At 46.8% G+C, this 21,865-nt stretch overlaps 1 protein-coding gene across 1 annotated transcript; it reads left to right on the top strand.

Moving 5' to 3' along the window:
* The first annotated feature begins 17,607 nt into the window (after positions 1-17,607).
* Positions 17,608-18,592, top strand: LOC147312055 (olfactory receptor 2K2-like). Its single transcript, XM_086266514.1, has one exon. It carries the CDS (start codon positions 17,621-17,623, stop codon positions 18,590-18,592), a length of 972 nt encoding a protein of 323 aa, XP_086122640.1. The 5' UTR covers positions 17,608-17,620.
* The last annotated feature ends 3,273 nt before the right edge of the window (positions 18,593-21,865 follow it).

Below are 21,865 nucleotides of genomic sequence, written 5' to 3'. Positions count from 1 at the left end.
TTTCCTGTTGTGCAAGCCGTTACTCACAGGCAACCTCCAAATTAGCTGAAAGATCCCAGTAAGAAAAGCTAAAATAAAAGTTAAATTCACAATTTATCTTCACATACTAGTAGTTAATAGATGGCTATTTATTAGGATCTGATATCTGTGAAATTCGGCCGTGGGGAGCTGCGTCAGCCAGGCGAGCTATCTCACCACGAGCTCCGGTAAGGGATGCTACATGAATGTTAGCACCATAAAGACATGTAGTTGACTGCTGTTAATATATTTTCTGCTTTAAAAAACAAAACCAGTCGGAGTTGTGATATTTATGTTTAAAGTACTGTAACATCACTGATGTGCAGATGTTTAATTTTAAGTGCTAAAGAATATATTAAAATGTGCCCAGCTAACCGCTAGGATTAAGCTACTGCTTAGCCATTTCTGTGTATTTCTGTGGTCTAACATTACTGTGATTCATCTGAGTTTGTTAGCTTTCCAAAACGTTGGAGAAGCAGTAATATCGTCATGCAGTGCTTAAATGCACCCTTTCAGTTTTGTTGACTTAGAAGTTAATTCATTTGATAAATATGCAAAAAGTTCATAAAATGTGATTATAAAATGTGAGGGATCTCATTACTCTGTTGAAGTATTAATGTTTTAAGAAGTTGATATATTTTTCTGAGATATAATTCAAGTTGAAATATCTTAAAAAGAAGAACAGTTAAAAGCGAGCTGTTAAAGGGATAAATATGGGAGAGTGAATCTTACAAGTTTATTTATTCTTAAAAGGGTAAATATAAGGTATATTTTCTGTTGCGCTACAACCTTGTGTGATGTAACTCAGGGGCGATTCTAGGATCAGAGATTTGGGGGTGCTGAGCACCCAGAGAGCTGCCCAGCCAGGCAAGATAAACCTGTCTCTGTCAGTCCCTGCATCCGTAAATGTTGTCCCGAGTTCTCTCTGACTGTCACTTTGGTGCATTTAAACCCCTGTTCCTGCCTTTCCTCATCGTCTGTTGTCTTCGTCTCCGTTATCAGTCATCATAATTTTACCATCTCTGTGCAAGTCTGCAAATGTCTTTATTAACCCTTTAAGACCTACCATAGAACCAAGGCCGCCAGAGATTACTTTATATTTTTACATGCTGTAGTGCCATTTTTGGGAGCATTTCAAGTTGCTATACATCAGTACAACTGTTATAGCCCATATTTTAATAATATGTATGCATTAAGTCCATAGTAACTACATTAATTGCAAAAAAGTGCAATAAACTACAAAAAAATTGAAAATCGTTTCTGGTTTTTTTACATATATTTCTACTTGGAGAAATTTAAGAGGCTTATCCCTCAAAACTTTGAATACAAAAAAGTTGCAAAAAATAGTTTACAACAATAGGAAATTTATTTTGAGTGTCTTCATAGTTTTATTTTTGAGATACACCAATTTTTATATACTGCAGGAAAAACGAAAAACAATCCTATGATGCAAATTTGCAAAGAAAACAGCAGGTGCATCTAAATAAACTATTTCCAGCAGTGCAATTCGAGTTCTAAGCATCCCAGCAACTATTCAGAAAAGCATAAAGTCAAACATGACTTATAAAAACACCAGTATAGGCTCTTAAGGCCTACAAGTAAAAAACTACATTTTCCGCAAAAATGACGTCACTTCCGGTTTCGGGCAGGAAATGGTGGACATGCGATCGTTCGCGCTGACGTCTGTTTCAATGTGGGAAGTGTTACGAACAGCTGATCAGATCGGCAAAGCGTGTTTCTGGAATATTATGTTTTTGTTCCTGCAAGCGCTTTTTATGCGATTTTTGCAAAGCTTTATGTGGAAGGAAACCATGACTTAGGACAAGCTGATGGCATAAGATGTAAGTACAACTCCTCCGGTTTCATATGCAAAACAAATTATTGCGCTAGCTTATGCGGTTGCAGTGCTACCGGGATTTAAAAATAGTTACGCAAAAAAGAGCGTGCCCGCTCCGACCGGCTTCAAAGGGTTAATATAAGATTCTTAAATTCATCAAGTCTCTCTGTGTCTGGGTCCTCGTCACAAAACAGGACATGACTGTTTTGTACATTTTAACACAATTTAATCCCCACATTTGTGAAAGAAAAGCAAAACACTTTTTTGAAAAGTCTGTAACAAAACCATCAAATCTGATCAAGCTTATTTAAATGCTGCAAAAGAAGAATGGATTGGAATAGAAAAAATACATATCCTAACCTTAACTACTGGGGGAGAATAATGAATGATGCTCATAGTGAGTAAAAAGTAAACTGAGGGCATTTTTTGGACAGAGATCCACTTTGGGGCGATCGTGGCTCAAGAGTTGGGAGTTCGTCTTGTTATCGGAAGGTTGCCGGTTCAAGCCCCGGCTCGGACAGTCTCGGTCGTTGTGTCCTTGGGCAAGACACTTCACCCGTTGCCTACTGGTGGTGGTCAGAGGGCCCGGTTGCGCCAGTGTCCGGCAGCCTCGCCTCTGTCAGTGCGCCCCAGGGTGGCTGTGGCTACAATGTAGCTGCCATCACCGGTGTGTGAATGGGTGGATGACTGGATATGTAAAGCGCTTTGGGGTCCTTAGGGACTAGTAAAGCGCTATATAAATACAGGCCATTTACCATTTTAATGTGTATGTATAATATAATACAGATACATAAAAAACACTCCCAAAACAGAAATATTACAAATAAATGATCACAAAATATTAATAAAAACTATAACCATTTAGTGCGCATGCGCCAACCAGCGTGCAGCCTGTTACAGTCGCTCCTGCTTTTCTCTTAGTTTAGCTCTTTTTTCTTACGTATTCTTTTTTTTCCTGACTTGTATTTTCCTCCGTTTTCTATCTCTTACTCAATCATGTGGATTGAGAGAGTTTTTGTTCTTCTGGTGGCCGTGGAACTGTTACTTTTATCAAGGAACGGGACCGCGGCACATCTCCTACACGCACGGACTGTTTACTCCAGAGATCAGCTGATCGCCCTGATGCCGGCCGGTTCGCTGGCCAGGCCCGCAGAAGTACCAGCTGAAATTTGGAGGAAAACACATCGGGGATGCAGAGGTCAAGGACAGAAGAGAAGAAAAAAGGTGACGGTGAGACAGCGGAGGCTCGAAGCGAGGAGGAGGTTTAAACCGTGTCTGCCGTCTATCGTGATGGGTAATGTGCGATCGTTGGCAATTAAAATCGACGAGCTCTCAGCACTGGTACGGAGTCAGAGGGAATACCGAGAGTGTAGCCTGATGTGTTTCACCGAATCATGGCTGCACCAGGACATTCCCGATGAGAATGCTTCCGTGGAAGGCTTCCACACTGTTCGGGCGGACAGGGACAGCATCGCTAGCGGTAAGCGGAAAGGAGGTGGGCTTGCTGTTTTAGTTAACAACCGGTGGTGTAACCCTGCCAACATAACAATCAAAGAAAGGATTTGTTGCCCGGACACTGAACTGTGTGCTGTTGGAATCAGGCCGTATTATTTACCCAGGGAATTCTCTCACGTCATCTTGGTGGCTGTTTATGTACCCCCCTCTGCTAACCCCACAGCTGCATGTGACACTATCCACTCTGCCATAGCTCGGCTACAGACTCAGCACCCGAGTGCCTTTATTGTGATCTCGGGTGACTTCAACCATGTATCACTGGACAATACACTACCAACATTCAAACAATATGTGGACTGTCCCACCAGGGGAGAGAAAACTTTAGACTTACTGTATGCTAACGTCAAGGATGCATACAGCTCCTCCTCCCTCCCCCCACTTGGTAGGTCAGATCATAACCTGATTCACCTCACCCCCCGCTATGTGCCAATTGTGAGGAGGGAACCTGTGACCACCAGGACTGTCAGGAGGTGGTCAGAGGAGGCAATAGCGGAACTACAGGGCTGTTTCGAGGTGACCGACTGGGAAACACTCTGTGAGCCTCACGCCGAGGACATCAATGGGCTTACTGAGTGTATCACAGACTACATAACTTTCTGCACCGACTCCATTGTTCCAGCTCAGACTGTTCATTGTTACCCAAATAACAAGCCGTGGGTGACTAAGGACATCAAAGCCCTCCTCAACAACAATAAGAGGGCTTTCAGAGGGGGCAACAAAGAGGAGGTGAGGAAGATCCAGGTGTTACTAAAGGACAAGATCAGAGAGGCTAAGGACAATTACAGGAGGAAGCTGGAGTGGAAACTCCAGCAGAACAGCATGAGAGAGGTGTGGAGGGGCATGAAGACCATCACTGGATTCAGGCCAACCAACAGCAGGGGAACTGAGGGAGGTGAGAATAGAGCCAATGAGTTGAATCTGTTGTTCAATAGATTCGACACCACAGTGTCTGCTCCTACCCCCACAACCTCACCTGTAGTCAGCCTGGAATCCAGAGCCACACCACTGTGCCAGCCTCTCTCTTCACATGGCGCTGTTGCCTCCTGTGAGATTCCTGACACCCCTCCCCCACCCATCACCTTCACTCAATACCAGGTTGAGATGCAAATGAGGAGACTTCACTCAGGCAAGTCTGCTGGACCAGACGGAGTGAGTCCCCTTGTCCTCAAGACCTGTGCCCCCCAGCTGTGTGGAGTCTTTCATAAACTGTTTATGCTGAGTCTGAGTCTGCAGAGGGTCCCGGTGATGTGGAAGACATCATGCCTCGTCCCTGTACCAAAGACGCCACGTCCCAGTGGCCTCCAGGATTACAGGCCCGTGGCATTGACCTCCCACATCATGAAGACCCTGGAAAGGCTCATCCTGGACCAGCTGCGACCCATAGTAAGACCACACCTGGATCCCCTTCAGTTCGCTTATCAGCCTCGTCTCGGAACAGAGGACGCCATCATCTACCTGCTCAATCGTGTCTACACCCATCTGGACCAGCCGGCGAGCACTGTGAGGGTCATGTTTTTTGACTTTTCCAGTGCTTTCAACACCATCAGGCCGACCCTCCTGGGTGATAAGTTAGCAGCGATGCAGGTGGATGCTTCTCTGGTGTCCTGGATTGTTGATTACCTGACAGGAAGACCACAATATGTACGTCTCCCACAGTGTGTGTCTGACAAGGTGATCAGCAACACAGGGGCACCACAGGGGACTGTCCTCTCCCGCTTCCTCTTCACCCTCTACACCACAGACTTCAGCCACTGCACAGAGACATGCCATCTTCAGAAGTTTTCTGATGACTCTGCGGTGGTTGGATGCATCAGCAGGGATGATGAGACAGAGTACCGGGCTGTGGTCGACTCCTTTGTCACGTGGTGTGAGCAGAATCATCTGCAGCTCAACGTGGCAAAGACCAAGGAACTGATCGTGGACTTCAGGAAGACCGGGAAACACTTGACTCCTGTTTCAATTCAGGGGGTCGGTGTTGACATTGTGGAGGACTATAAATACCTTGGAGTACACATTGACAATAAACTGGACTGGGCTAAAAACACCACAGCACTTTACAGGAAGGGCCAGAGTCGTCTCTATTTTTTGAGGCGACTGAGGTCCTTCAACATCTGCCAGAAAATGCGGAGGATTTTCTATGAGTCTGTTGTGGCCAGTGCGATCCTCTATGCTGTTGCATGCTGGGGGAGCAGGCTGAGGGTTGCAGATGCCAACAGACTTAATAAACTAATCCGTAAGGCCAGCAATGTTGTGGGGATGGAGCTGGACTCCCTCAAGGTGGTGTCGGAGAGGCGGATGCTGTCCAAGATAAAGACAATGTTGGATAACACCTCCCACCCACTCAATGACATGCTGGTCAGTCACAGGAGCACGTTCAGTGAGAGACTGAGATTACCGAAAAGCACCACTGAACGACACAGGAAATCATTCCTGCCTGTGGCCATCTCCCTGTACAACGCATCCACTTAACACACTGTTTGCTGCTACAGCTACACATGTTTCTTTTCCAACTATTTATTTATGAGTGACTTATGTATGTATGTATGTATATATATATGTATATATTGTACTATTCTTAGTTAGTGTATTGTCTGTCTTGTCTTAATGTTGGTTTAAAATGGAGCACTGTAACAAAAAATTATTTCCCCCAGGGATCAATAAAGTATTCTGATTCTGATTCTGAAAAATGGAGGCAACTTTGCCTGTGGTAGAATTTATACAATGTATGAAAAAATCTTTATTGCAGATACTAATTTTACTAATTTAATAATACTAATTTTGTGTTGTAAGATTTATGAGTTTCATGCTTTCATAGTGGTACTTAGAAGAGCTTGACATTTTTATCAGGTGGTACACACTGTAAAAAGTTTGAGAAACACTGATAAGTTAAGTGTATGTGTGCTTTTGGAAAACATTTAAAGCTGCTGTACAGAATCTTTGAAACAAGCTAGCTTAAAACATTTTTAGTATAGAAACAGAGCATCTGCTTCTCTTTACAGCTCCTCACTCCCCCAGGGCTCTGTTTGGCAGTTTCTGATAGTGTGCAAATGTGATGTACATACTCTGGCAGTCATACAGACAACTGGATGGTCCAAAAGTTGGCCTACCTATTACTGGCTGAGGTTTCAGTAGAGTTGTGGCTGAACCACATAAAAATATATCATTAATTTTAATCTCCCCAATCAATTACAATGTTACAAAGGGGCAGGGATGGCTCAGTAGGTAAAGCAGTTGCCCCATGATCGGAAGGTCAGGGGGTCGAATCCCCTGAACGGCTACCCTGAGGTACCCCCAAGCAAGGCACCATCCCCACACGCTGCTCCCCGGGCGCTGCACTGGTGGCTGCCCACTGCTTCACTGAGTGAATGGGTTAAATGCAGAGAAGAATTTCCCCACGGGGATCAATAAAAAGTGTACATTAGTATGTTGGAATGTTGTTAAAGAGGGTCAAAAATGTTTCAACCCAATAGCCAAGAAAACAGTCCTCATGAACTGGAAAAATAAAAATAATCTTAATTCTAACCAATATAGAAATTATCTATTAGATTACATTAGTCTTGATACAGCTTCTGCCACCACATCAGATCAATTGCTCTGGGCTCCTTTGATCAGCTCCATCACCTAGTGGGGGTGGGGGGTCATAGTTTGGTCCCGCCTTCACTGTTGTGATTGGTGTGGGGGTAGGGACAGGCTTAGGGCGTCGGGGGGTTCCCCGGAGGCATCTTCCTTGGGGGGCTCAACCCGGGGGGGGTAGCGGTCACGTCCGGTTAGGGGCTCTGTTGGCTCTCAGGTGACTGTTTCCTCGCGGCTGCGTGCAGCGGGGCTAGGGGAGGGTCTGTGCTGACGGACGTGGGTTACTGACCTGGTAGCCTGGCTGCCCCTGGGTGGGTCCGGGATGGGCGTGAGGTTCTGGGGGTGCTCCGTCTCTGGGCTGGGGCCCGGGCCGGGCCTCGGGGGCTTGGGTCCTGGTTGGTGTGTTGCCGCCGGTGCATCGAGCCACCTGGGGGGCTCTTCAACTGGTGGGGGAGATTGTCACATCTTGCAGGAGCTTTCCTCTCCTCAGGGGCTCTCTCTGCAGGAGGGGGAGATACAGGAGAGGTGGAAGAAGATCTCAGCCTGGGTGTTTATTGTCTTATGTAGTCTGGAAGAAGAGTGGATGGTGGGGTGGGTGCAGTTTTCTCTGTGGTGGGGTTGGGTGGACTGTCCCGGGCTCTGTGGGGCTGGGAGGCGCTGCTGCGCTGGGCCCCGGTCTGGATGGGCCTGGGCCCCCTTTCCCTGGCGGGTCAGCGGGGGAGCTGGCCCCAGGGAGGGGTCACTTGCCCCTCCCTTCCTTCCCTCCCCATCTCCAGCTGCCTCCCTCTTCCCGCTCCACCACAACCACCCACACATGCAGGACCTTGGAGTAGGGGTATGTCACCAGGGTGCAGAGGAGGCCACCCCCCCCCCCCCCCCCCCCGTCCCCTTCTGGCTGCCTCTGCCTCAATTTTATCCCACAACTTAGACATTCACATTACTCACACTCTCATTACACATACATATAGGATCTTGGGGGTGGGCACGATACACGGAATCCAAAGTACCATCAGGGTGTACACCCCACCCCTGGCGTCGTTGCCCACCTCTCAATGTTAAATACACGTAGACATTGAGGGCTAGCAGGAGGGACCATGCGCTTACCTGCTGCTCTCTGGCAGGTAGCTCCATGCCCTCCTGGGTTTTAAATGCACCTTAGAACACACGTGCATCAACACTACAATGAGCGGGTGGAGGGAGGTTTGGAGTCTTCTCTCACCCCCGTTCTCTGCGACCTGCTGGAGCGGGGGGGCTAGGAGGAGGAGTTGGCCGTCCGACTGCGGTCTGGAGTGTGGGGCCTTCCTGCTGCTGCGGAGTCGGGGCGGTCTGCCTCCCCCCACCGCAGGGAAAAGGGTAACACCACCTGGGTCTGGGTGCAGTTTCCCCCTCCAGGGGCAAGGGTACCTAGACCCGGTGTGTAGAGTACGCTTGGGGAGTGTGATCGTGTGTACAGCGTCTCTTTATGTCTGTCTCCACGTTGGTTGAGTGTGGAGTAAGTGCATATGAGAGCATGAGGGTGGGAATGGATGTTTGTATATGTGTGTGCCTGTATTTCTGTGTCTATATGTCAGGTTGGGTGTCAGGCGCCACCTCTCTGGGGACATCTTAGGCCCTCCAAGGTTTGGAGGCCTATCTCCCCCTACCACCACTTCCCTGCCAGTGGCGGACTCCCTCAGACATCGGTGCGTTGGTGGTTCTTTGTGTCCGGGGATGGGCGTCCAGGTACACACCGGCTCACTCCTTGGCGGCCGCTTATCGGGGCCTGGAGCCTGGGGCTCGCTCGGGCCACTTCGGAGGTGGGGTGCCCCCGGCCCCTCGGCCTGGGGCTCGGTCACTCAGGCACGGCTGGCTGCCGGCGGAGCTCACGGGCGCGTCACTGCAACTCCCCCTGGCTTCTGCTCCGCGGCTGCTGAGTGAGCCCTCATCTGGGACTCTCCTCAGCTCTTTCTGGGACAGTGGCGCGGCTGCCCCTCTGTTGGTCTTCCTTGGTCTCTTGTGTTCTGGGGGCCTCTGGATGTCTGGAGTTTTGATCTCCTCCATACCTGCTTCATGCCCTGGAGGACGGGGCTGTGGCCCCCCCACACCCTCTAGCAGATCATTACATGAAGGAACCTTTTAAAAAAACAAAAAAAAACAAGCGCGTCCATGCTCACAGGTGTACACACGGGTGATCACACCCACAAACTACACCCTTTTTGGCTCCTACCTCAAAGCACACTGTGTTCTGTTGATCTTATGTGCTGCACAATAATGTTTAATATTTAGTATTTACTGTCATATTCCCATATATCATTGTGATGTTGTTTATTCTATTACTCTTGTTCTCTTCTGCTTGTTTTCTTTTTTCTTTCTCAGCAGGTGACCCAGGTGATCGATATATGCATTTTTTTTTCTTCTTTTTTTTTCTGCTCATTCTGTTGGTTTTTGTCTTTTGCCCTTCTCCCCCGTCCCTCTTCTCAGCTGTTTCTCTTTCCCTCTTTCTTTCTCCCCTTCTTTCCCCCAGTCAAGTCTGTCCCGTATTCAGTAAGTGAAAATAAAATGAACAATAAAAGGTGAATCAAATGGACCATTACGGCAAGGCTGGGATGGTCAATTTGGTAAAGTAAATCCGTTGGGCATCTTTCTTTGCCTTTAGACAACAATTCTGATGGCAAAAGAGCCAAACGGGACAGGCAAAAAAAAAGAAAAAAGAAAAAAAAATGTTTCAACCCAGTTTGTTTAGCAGATTCTGTATAGCAGCTTTATTATAGGGAGAACAGAACTTCCAGATTGTATGTGTACTTTCAACCAAAAGGCAAATAACCAAACCACATGAACATCTAATAAAAGATATAAACATTGAAACACTGATCCAACATTATTCTTGATTGACGGATCATTTGATTTTACATTTTTACCTGAATGTGGCTCCTTTTTTTGAAAAAACTTCCTTATATCCATTATGAACCTGGCTGTCTCTCTGTACACAAACACACAACAGGAGTTATAAGGTTAATGGGCATTCAGTCAGTTAGCTAGTTAGTATCCATTTCAAACAGGACAGTGGTAACAACAGTAGGCTACGGACAATTTTAAGTTTTAGATTTTAAATAGGCTGTATACATTTCATGATGGTTGAGACATTGTATAACTAAAACTAGTGTGCCTATGCCACCGCTAATCAGTGTAGTTTGCCATTCAAACGGCTACAGAGAGCAAAACTCAGCAGAGCAGCCATTTTCCTTACTCCATAATTTTCCACCATGAACTATGGTAAAACCAAACACCGCTCGCGCCTCACAGATGACAGCTTACAGTTTTGTGTAAAGATGAGGTGACTTCATACAGCCCCGATTTGCAGACGCTGTGCACAGAGGTTCATGAGCAGACCCGACAATGTTTGCATGAACATGCTTTGAAGCATTACGTTATGGACTACTTTTCACACATAGTTGCTGTACCCACACAGTCGGCTGTAGCTTTTCATCTCACAGCCCGACACATACAAAAAAAGAACAGCTGAGAGAGCACAGACTTTACGCCTGATTGCAGATGCCGCTGATGTGGGTCCACCTCCCCTGCAGCGGCACTGCAGACCACGCCCCGCCACACACATCAAACACGTAAAATAAATATTTGTGCACTGTTGCATTCACTTTTTGTTTTTTGTTATTTTTACAGTGTTCTGAATGATTAACAATGGTCTACAGCCAATCTTGTGTATTATTATACAAACTTTGGTTGTAAGATTCAGATAACTATTTCATAAAAGCTAAATATTTTATATGAGCGTAAGAAAGAAAAGTATTTCTTTGTGCCCCCCTTTCCCTGTTAATGCCCTACCTGGCCCCCTGGCAAAAGCTTTGCTAGATCCGCCCCTGCACAGTTACCAGCTGTCAGCTACACAGAAAAGGATATTGGTGTTATTCATCTCTCAGAAACAGTTCATAACTTCCCTTCAACTCATTCATGTCACCTAAAAGGTAAACCTGTTTCTCCATAACCAGTTCAGCTCTGATGATTCAGTAAGGACATCTCCGGGTTTGGACCAGCCGTTTTTAAAGCTGTGTCTCCAGCAAACATCAGCTGATACTAGAAATTAAAATCAAATGAATTCTAACAACAGCCGATCAAGCTTAAACGTGCTGCTGTTGTTTAGCGCGATAAACAAACAAGAGAGAAAAGTCGATCATTGATCAGTTTCATGACTGAAGTTTCAACAGGCGAGAGAATGACAGGGGAGGCTGTCTTAAAGTTCAACATCAGTAACTTAGCGCGCACACAGCTGTATAGAAACTCCGTCGTGTTAGCTAGCACGCAGTACAAGTTATTGTAAGTAATCGTAAAAAGTCAGTACAACGAAAATAAACTACACCTAAACTCGGTTTATATCTGACCCAAATAGAGTGCAGTTCATAACTTCTTACCTGAAAATCAGTTCACCTCATGCTCCGACCGGCAGCCGCCTGCTTCTCCTGCCTTCGGTTTCCCTGACAATAATAAATCCGAGGAATAGTAATAAGTTACTGATGAACTTAATGATTTATTATACTTGAACAATACTTGACTGAAAGATGAGTGATGGAAGAAGCATAGATAAAATAGTAATGTATGCACTCTGAACTGTGTGCATAGATTGGTTTTTGACCAGGACTGGATCATTCGAGATCTGAACCCCGTGGGTTCAGTGGCGAGCCAATCCCAAGAGAGTGACTGTAGACGGACCAGAGTACGGTGTGGCCAGCCGTGGGATCCATCTTCAGCGAACCTCAGGACTATAACTACATTCCTTGACACAGATAAGACTAACACTTTAAAAATCTACCCGGGTAGTGTTAGAACCAGTTGGACAGAAACACACACACACACACACACACACACACACACACACACACACACACACACACACACACACACACACAGAGGGAATTCTAATTTAGAGGAAGCTCTTTAATTGAAACTCTTTGGAGAATTTCCTTAAAGAGGATGTTTGGTTTTGATTTTATTTTTGAGCCCTTTAATGTGCGTTTGTGCACTGTAGGAAGCCAGCTTTAGACAGGCAGGATTTGTAAACTTTACAACTTTCAATACAGTTTCTATTCAAATCACATCTTATCTATCATTGTGTGGTTCCTTCTCTGCTGATCCTTTCAAGGCTCCATAGTCTTACCTAGAACTTTCTGATACTAGTCCAAAGTTGTCGAGACAATATTTTAATGCGTATCTCATATTATTTAATTGTAATACTTGTTACACTATTGTGGGCATACTCAACCCATGGGAGTTGCTCACTCCAAGTTGTCTGATTGGTGGATGCCAAGCACCGGAGGGCCGCCTCGAGTTCCTGATTGGCCCGTTCTTTCTGGCCATTAGTCTGAGGGTGGAAACCAGAGGAGAGACTGACCTGCGCTCCGAGGGCGTTGCAGAATTCTTTCCAGACCTGTGATGTGAACTGCAGCCCCCTATCAGAGACGATGTCCGTGGGGATTCCGTGAAGGCGAAAGACATGGTTAGTCAGGAGTCGAGCTATTTCTAAAGCACTGGGGAGCTTGGGGAGGGGGACAAAGTGAGCAGCTTTCGAAAAACGATCAATGATAGTAAGGATGACTGAGTTACCTGATGAGGAAGGGAGGCCCGTGATGAAGTCCATTGCAATGTGTGACCACGGGCGGCCAGGGGTCGGTAGGGGTTGGAGAAGGCCGGAAGATGGCTGATTGACGCTCTTGTTTTGAGCGCATGTAGGAGGGGCAGCAATGTATTCGCAGACGTCCTTAGCTAAAGACGGCCACCAGGCGAAGCGTTGGAGGAAGGTAATGGTGCGGTGGACCCCAGGGTGGCAGGTGCACTTGGCCGTGTGAGCCCAATGCAAAACTCATGATCTGACAGTAGATAGAACAAAGAGTAGGCCCGGGGGACCCATACCCGTACAGGGTCCGGTTCTGTTCGTTGGGCCTCTCGAATAGCTGACTCAATCTCCCAGGTTTTTGCCCCGACAACACACGTGGAAGGAAGAATGGGGATCCTGGGCAGCGTCTTCGGAGGTGGCAAATTGGCATGAGAGGGAATCGGGTTTGACATTACGAGAGCCGGGTCTGTAGGTGATTGTGAATTGGAATCTGGTGAGAAACAGAGCCCACCTAGCTTGCCTGGTGTTGAGTCGTTTCGCGGACCGGATGTATTCCAAGTTTTTGTGGTCCGTCCAAACCACGAACGGTTGGGCAGCTCCCTCTAACCAGTGACGCCACTCTTCTAGGGCCAGCTTGATGGCCAATAGCTCTCAGTTCCCCACATCATAAGTATCAGAAGTAAGCACAAGGATGAAGCTTACCACCTTGTTGCTGGGAGAGCACTGCCCCCACTCCTGCGTCCGAGGCATCCACCTCCACGACGAAGGGTTGACTGAGATCGGGTTGGATGAGGATGGGTGCAGAGGCAAAGCGCTCCTTCAGGCAAGAGAAAGCCTGGCGAGCCGGTTCATCGCAGCAGAAGGGGACCTTGGGTGAGGTGAGACGAATCAGGGGTAGAGCGAGCTGGCTATAGTTGCGGATGAAACCGCGATAAAAGTTAGCGAAACCCAAGAAACTCTGAAGCTGCTTGCGATGGGATGGAGTGGGCCAGTTTAACACAGCTTGAACTTTGGCGGGGTCCGCTCTCAGGTTACCTTGTTCAATGACATAGCCCAGGAAAGAGACTGTGGAAGCATAAAACTCACATTTTTCCCACTTCACGAAGAGACGGTTTTCCAGGAGGTGTTGGAGGACCTGCCTGACATGGCATTCGTGTTCAGAGACAGAATGGGAGAAAATGAGGATGTCATCCAGATAAACGAAGACGAAGTGGTTAATGAAGTCCCGCAGTACGTCGTTTACCAGGGCCTGAAAAACAGCTGGGGCATTGGTGAGACCAAACGGCATGACAAGATATTCAAAATGACCAAGGTGATTGTTGAAGGCTGCTTTCCATTCATCCCCCTCCCTTATTCTTACCAAATGGTACGCGTTGCACAGGTCCAGCTTAGTGAAGATGGTGGCCCCCTGAAGGAGCTCGAAGGCAGAATTTAAAAGAGTGAGCGGATATTTATTCATCACTGAGATGTTGTTAAGGCCCCGATAATCAATACAAGGTCGTAAGCTCTTGTCTTTCTTGGCAACAAAGAAGAATCCGGCGGCCACAGGAGATGACGAGGGGCGAATGAGACCTGCGGTGAGTGATTCGTTGATGTATTTTTCTATACTTTCACGTTCGGGCTGAGACAGACTGTATAGGCGGCTGGTAGGGAGAGGTGCGCCTGGAAGAAGATCAATGCCGCAGTCATACGGCCGATGCGGAGGAAGCGAGCGTGCTCTATCCTTGCAAAACACTTGTTTGAGATCATGGTAGACGGGTGGCACGGAGGAGAGGTCCGGCAGCTTGGAGAGAGAAGAATTGGTTAGCGGTTCGGAAGAGGGGGTGGCAGCTTTAAGACAGGACATGTGACAATCCTCCTCCCCACCCCACAATGCTCTCCTTTTTCCAATCGAAGACAGGGTTATCTTGATGCAACCACGGGTAACCCAGAACTAGTGGCGTGAGTGGAGCTTGAAACACATACAGCTGTATTGTCTGGGAACGATTGCCAGAGAGAGTCAGTAAAACGGGCTCAGTGATATGAGTGATGTTAGGAAGCCGCTGGCCACTGAGGGCGGTGACTTGGAGTGACTGTGGCAGAGGCTCAGAATTCAGATTTAATCGTCGGGCCAGCGAAGCGTCAATAAAGTTCTGTTCCGCTCCTGAATCGATTAGAGCCTTAAGAGGGTGGACCTGAAGCTGCACCGTTAATTTAGCTGCTAGCATGAGCCGTGGAGGAGACTGTGAACTAGAGACCTCGTCCACTTGAATTCTCCTCTCTACTGCGGCCTTTTGGCAGAGACGGGCAAACATTGGCAACATGACCCTTACGGCCGCAATAGAAACACTCACCGGCCCTCCACCGATGGTGCCTTTCCTCAGGGGAAAGGCGAGAGCGACCCAGCTGCATAGGTTGCTCACCCTCCTCCATGTCCTGCGACTCTGAATCTCTTCCGCCACTCGTGGCGCTTCCGCCCGATGCTGCTTCGCCGCGTCCCAGAGATATCTGGGAAACGTAGTCCTCAGTTCTGCGGCGCGCACGTAAATGCCCATCCACCTTTACACACAACGTTATCACATCAGACAAAGTTTTAGATAACTCTCTTATCACTAGTTTGCCCTTTAACTCATCACACACGTTGTTCAACAAAGTACTTATCAATGCTGGCTGCCCCCACCCGGTCTCTTCGGCCAACGTCCAGAACAAAATGGAGTATTCCGCCATACTTCGTCTTCCCTGCTTAAGATTTAGTAAATGGTGAGATGCTGCATCAGCGCCAGTACCTCTCTCAATCACACATTTAAATTTAGCAAGAAAATCCTTGTACGAGATGCTGACGTCAGTTTTCAAAACAGCTTGAGCCCAGTTTAAAGCCGGTCTGCGTAAGAGCGTAAGAGACAAAAAAGGCAATCTTAGCCTCGTCAGTTTCATATGTCCTCCACAACTGTCTAAACTGCATTGTTATTTGGGTCAGAAAACTGGCACACTGGTGAAACTCACCCGCAAAGGTTTCTGGTGTTGGCAAAGCTCGCGCCAGGGGCTCCAAGCGAGTGGGATGAGGCGAAGCCAAAGGCCCGGGTGCTGGAGGCTCAGAAGCCGGTAACTGTGAGGAGACAGAGGGAGGAGAGGCTGCTGGGCTTACCAGGGGTACGCGCTGAGCAAGGGCCTGCGTTAGAGCGGCCAACTGCTGATTGATGAGCTGCAGCATTTGTTCGTGGCGTTCCAAAACCTCCTTGGCCGTGAGGACGTGCTGCTGGGCAGCAGAGTCCGCTGAGTCCATATTCTGGCTGGATCGTTATGTTAAGGTTCAATGCAGGGGACTCAAACGCGGGACTCCTGAATCAGCTGAACACAAGGGAAATCCAAGGGGGAAATCACTCGCTCTCCAACTCTCCACATACACGACAGCAGTCCTTCTTTTCACACTTGACACACAGATTCACACGGGAAAGGTAATCCAGGGGCACTGTAGATAAGGAGACAGGAATGAGAACGATATTCACAAAAGACACATGACTTATCTTGAGCTGTAGCTTGACTTTCACTGACGCGTGGCAGACAAAGATCCAGCGAAGTCCAGCAGTCACCTCCTGGCTTAAATGCCGTTCACCTTGATGGGCATCAGATGTGTTCTTTTCTGTGGGTGTGGGCGTGGGCCGAGGGCGTGAACCCACAATGAGTTCTTGCCCGGTGATGGAGAGGAGGAGAGAGAGAGAGCACGAGAGAGAGAAAAAGACAGAAAAGGCCGATCAGCATCTCGCCGATCCCCCAGGCCATGACACTTGGGGCAGGAACTCGTCCCTGACCTGAAGTGGGCCCTCCACCCTTTTCCGGCTGAGGACCATGGCCTCAGATTTGGAGGTGCTGATTCTCATTCCCACTGCTTCAAACTCAGCTGTGAACCGTTCCAAAGCAAGCAGAAGGCCATCACCCAATGAAGCCAACAGAACCACAAACTAGAGATGAGATTCTGAGAACACCCACAAAGAGCTTTCGGACGTAGCTTTGCCACTGCTCCAGGTGGCTCAGCACAGAGTGGAGAGCTACATTGATGGCATCTTCTATGGATCTGTTCGCATGATTTTCAAACTGGTAATCACTGGTCTGATCCACAATGAAGACGAGTCCACGTACAGACAGGATGTGGACCAGCTGTTCCACTGTTGCAGTCAGAACCACCAGGACCCGACTGTGGACGTGACAGTGAACCTTCAGACTCGCCCTAACTATACTTAAAAATAGAATACTTACCATGGAGCACGTCAGATTCCTAGGACCCACCTTTCCACGCGATCTGAAGTGGTCCCCACATATAGACTCTATCCAGAAGAAGGCCCAGCAGAGGTTATGGTTCCTGCAGCAACTCAGAATTTACAACCTGATCTCTGAGACCATGGTTTTATGCAAAAAAACTTTTGATTTACTCTTTTCTGGGCTGGAGGAACAGGGGGTGATCGTGGTGCAACGATAAGGTTACATCACTCTGCAGAAAATTGGAGAGGTACCTGGGATAGAATCTTTCCATTGTGGAATAGGAAAGGTAGAGAGTGAGCAGGCGGCAGAGTAACAGGTAACAGCTGCAAACAAGTCTTTTTTCCACAGAGTTACTAAGAGGCAAAGACAAAGCAACATTCACAAGAACTTCTTACTGTCTTTCTAGTGACTTCAGCAAACGTCAGAGAGCCTGATCATTATCACTGAAGCAACAATGATCTGACTGGACTACGAAAGACTACAAACGAAAAACAGAAGAGAACCACAACAAGTCCTGGACAAATATGTTTAATTGGCATAAATGTAAGAAATTCCTAACAGTATTATGAAGAAAGCATCTTTTAAATAAAGTTGTAAAACGTTTTAAAATTTCTTTTTCAAGAACCTGCAGGTTTGTTTTATTATGTGTTTAGTACATGATACATATTAAATCCCCTGTGATTTTCCAAAGCTGTGAGCTTTCATTCCAGATCAATGATTGGCTGGTTTGAAATCCCAGCTCACGTGTTGCTGTTATCTGTACCTGATAGAGGAGAGAGGAGAACAGAGACCAGATACAGTGAGCGACTAGGCTTCACTTAGGTCTCTCAATCACAATGAATAATGTTTCTGTAATAACAATGTTTTTTCTTTCAGGTTTCAATGAAACAGTCAGTCACAGGTTTGTTCTCTTTTTCCTCAGTTTGTTTTGCTACTGCATCATTTGCCTGCTAAATGTTTCTCTCATTGTGATCATCATCTTGGACAGCAACCTCCATGAATCAATGTATATTCTGCTCTGTGTCTTTTGCATCAATGCACTTTATGGAACAGCAGGTTTCTTTCCCAAATTTCTCTGGGATCTCCTCTCTGATGTTCATCTCATTTCATATTATGGTTGCCTTATTCAGACTAAGGTGATTTATTCTTTTCTCTGCGGCGAACTCTCAATTCTTGCACTCATGGCATATGACAGATATGTGGCCATATGTCAGCCACTGAAGTACCACTCTATCATGTCAAAGCAAAGAGTCATAAGGTTTGCATGCTTTTTGTGGTTCACAAATTTCTGCATTATGGCTGTGAATGCCTTTCTAACATCCAGACTGAAGTTATGCAGCCCGTATCTTTCCACACTCTTCTGTGTGAACTGGATTATTGTTCAACTCGCTTGTTTTCCAGCACAAACTATAGTTAATGGCATATTTGCAAATATTACAATAATTATTTATTTGCTTCATGGTGTTTTTATAGTTTGGTCCTATATGTATATCATTCAAACATGTGTAAAGTCTATAGAAAACAGGGCAAAGTTCATGCAAACATGTGTCCCACATCTCATCTCATTATTTACTTTTGTTGTGGCAGTACTTACTGATGTTATAAGTATGCGACTGGGTTCGAAAGAGTTGCATCGGACCCTTCAAAACTTTGTAGTAATAGAATTTCTTGTCATTCCTCCTATTATGAATCCTCTGATGTACGGTTTCAAACTGACCAAAATCCGAAAAAAAATTTATAGTGTTGTTATTTTAAAAGGAACTATTTTTTGTTTTATTCGATCAGAAAATAGTTTCACACACAGCTAAGTGTCACACCCATTGTTTGACATCCATTTTAAAATAAGTCCAAAAAAATGTTTAATTTTTACTGAAATTTGTGTTTTATTTGGAGTTGTCTGAAAACATGTCTATTGATGTGAGCGGATATGATGTTTTATTATTTATCTGCATTTCCCAGATGATTTACATTTTGTAGATGTCTTTGCACTAAATGTATTTTTGATGGTCACCTGCCTAATTAACAAAAAAACACTGATATGTAGAAAGGCTGTAAATTTCAGTCTTCCTTCTCATTACTGTTCAAGGAAATAACAGGCACCGTGGAGACTGCACATGTGAAAAGGATTAAAAGACAAACTGTTTTAGATGTGGCAGCACTATCAGAGTGTCAATCTATTTTGATATTATGCTGTCTTATAAATCTGATCCACAACCACATGGATGTGAAGCAGTTTTAGTAGTTTTCTCAGTTTTATCCTCTTTATCCTTAACACTTATTGAAACAGTCAGAGGTTTTAGCAACTGGACCAGTTTTAGAATTTCTGCTTAATCAAACATGAAAGTCTGTTCTTACTTAACACTTGTACAATTAAATGGCTTTTCCATTGTTTGAAGGATTGAAAGTTAAAGCTGAATATTTACAGTGCAAATCAGTTTTTCTACATTACAATGTGTTTGTTTTTACTGTATTAAGTAAAAGAAATGAGAAATCTGTTAAACAGTAAGAAATAAATGTGTACAATTGTAAAAAAAAAAAAAAAAAAAAAAAATTCTGGTAGCTCATTTCCCAGCAGCAGGTGAGGCCAAGAAGCACCACATACCACACACAAACTACCAGCAAAGGCCTCCCCAATAGGCGTGTTCTCTCCCTGCTGTTCTTGACCCTCTAAACTGATTGACTAGAATGCCTTTTATTGTCACTATACACATGTACAAAGAGATTCAGAGCATCTCATACCCAGTGCAGACATGTGGGAAAAGAAGAAAGGGGGGTGAGGTGCACAGTTCCGTGGCACTGTATACATATGAGCAGGTCAATATCAAAAAATGTCAAATATACAAATACTGAAAAAAAATAAATAAGTCTATTTTTACAGTGGGGTATTTGACATAAATTAAATATTGCACAGTAGTGGTAGTTTTTGTATATTCTGTGTATAGAGGAGAGGCTTGAATTGGGGGGTGAAACTGTGTCGTCGGTTCGTGTGTGAGTTCAGGGTACTCATGGCTTTTGCAAAGGAACTGTTTCTTTCTTTTTTTTTCTTTTTTTTTTTGTGTCCCGTTTGGATCTTTAGCCATCAGAATTGTTCTCTTAAGGCCAAGAAAGATGCCAAGCGGATTTATTTTACCAAGTGGATCATCATGGCCTTGCCATATTGGTCCATTTGATTGACCTTTATTATAATTATGAATTTATTTTATTTTCAGTTGCTACAAACGGGACAGACATGATTGTGGGATAGGACAGGGAGAGAGAATGAAAGAAAGAGAGGGAGAGAAAGAAAACCAAAGGGGAGAAGAGACGGTGAGAAGGGGGGGAAGAAAGAAAAAACAAAAAAAAACAAAAAAACAAAACACCTGGGTCACCTGTATGGAGAAAAAAAACAGAAGAGAAAGCAAACAACAAAGAGCAACATAATAAAAAAAAACGGCACCATCACAATAAACTAGCTAGCAGTAGATATCAGTAGATTCTAAATAATAAACGATATTGTGCAGCACGCAAGATAGACAGCGCACAGTGTGCTTTGAGGCAGCAGCCAAGAAAGCTGTAGTCCGCGTCTGTGAATACCCGTGTGTACACCTGTGTGCATACCTGTGTGGATCAGCATGCTTGCATTCCAAAGGTTTCTCCATGTAACGATCTGCTAGGGAGTGTGGGGAGCCACAGCCCCGTCCTCCAGGGTATGAGGCAGGTATGGAGGAGATCAAAACTCCAGACATCCAGAGGCCCCCAGAACACAAGAGACCAAGGAAGACCAACAGAGGGGCAGCCGCGCCACTGTCCCAGTAAGAGCTGAGGAGAGTCCCAGATGAGGGTTCACTCAGCAGCCGCGGAGCAGAAGCCAGGGGGAGTTGCAGTGACGCGCCCGTGAGCTCCGCCGGCAGCCAGCTGTGCCTGAGTGACCGAGCCCCAGGCCGAGAGGCCGGGGGTACCCCACCTCCGAAGTGGCCCGAGCGAGCCCCAGGCTCCAGGCCCCGATAAGCGGCCGCCAAGGAGTGAGCCGGTGTGTACCCGGACGCCCACCCCCAGACACAAAGAACCACCAACGCACCGACACCTGAGGGAGTCCGCCACCGGCAGGGGAAGTGGTGGTGGGTGGAGATAGGCCTCCAAACCTTGGAGGGCCTGAGATGTCCCCAGAGAGGTGGCGTCTGATACCCAACCTGACATATAGACACAGACATACAGGCACACACAGACACAAACATCCATTCCCACCCTCATGCTCTCATATGCACTTACTCCACACTCAACCAACGTGGAGACAGACATAAAGAGACGCTGTACACACGATCACACTCCCCAAGTGTACTCTACGAACCGGGTCTAGGTACCCTTGCCCCTGGAGGGGGGAACTGCACCCAGACCCAGGTGGTGTTACCCTTTTCCCTGCGGTGGGGAGAGGCAGACCGCCCCGACTCCGCAGCAGCAGGGAGGCCCCACACTCCAGACCGCAGTTGGACGGCCAACTCCTCCTAGCCCCCCCGCTCCAGCAGGCCGCAGAGAACTGGGTGAGAGAAGACTCCAAACCTCCCTCCACCCGCTCATTGTAGTGTTGATGCATGTGTGTTCTAAGGTGCAATTAAAACCCAGGAGGGCATGGAGCTACCTGCCAGAGAGCAGCAGGTAAGCGCATAGTCCCTCCTGCTAGCCCTCAATGTCTACGTGTATTCAAAATTGAGAGGTGGGCAACGACGCCAGGGGTGAGGTATACACCCTGATGGTAATTTGGACTCCGTGTATCGTGCCCACCCCCAAGATCCTATATGTATGTGTAATGAGAGTGTGAGTAATGTGAATGTCTAAGTTGTGGGATAAAATTGAGGCAGAGGCAGCCAGAAGGGGACAGAGGGGGGGGGGGGGGTAGCCTCCTCTGCACCCTGGTGACATACCCCTACTCCAAGGCCCTGCATGTGTGGGTGGTTGTGGTGGAGCGGAAAGAGGGAGGCAACTGGAGATGGGGAGGGAAGGAAGTAAGGGGCAGATGACCCCTCCCTGGGGCCAGCTCCCCCGCTGACCCCAGTAGGCACTCCCATACTCCACGACCCGCCAGGGAAAGGGGGCCCAGGCCCATC

Source organism: Aulonocara sp. 'chitande type north' Nkhata Bay, linkage group LG16 (assembly GCF_057382095.1).
Source record: "Aulonocara sp. 'chitande type north' Nkhata Bay isolate Kocher_YH1m ecotype deep benthic linkage group LG16, A_spYH_male_GT1.1, whole genome shotgun sequence".
Classification (NCBI taxonomy): domain Eukaryota; kingdom Metazoa; phylum Chordata; class Actinopteri; order Cichliformes; family Cichlidae; genus Aulonocara; species Aulonocara sp. 'chitande type north' Nkhata Bay.
Note: the sequence above shows the minus strand (reverse complement) of the source record. Positions and strands in the feature narration are given on the sequence as shown.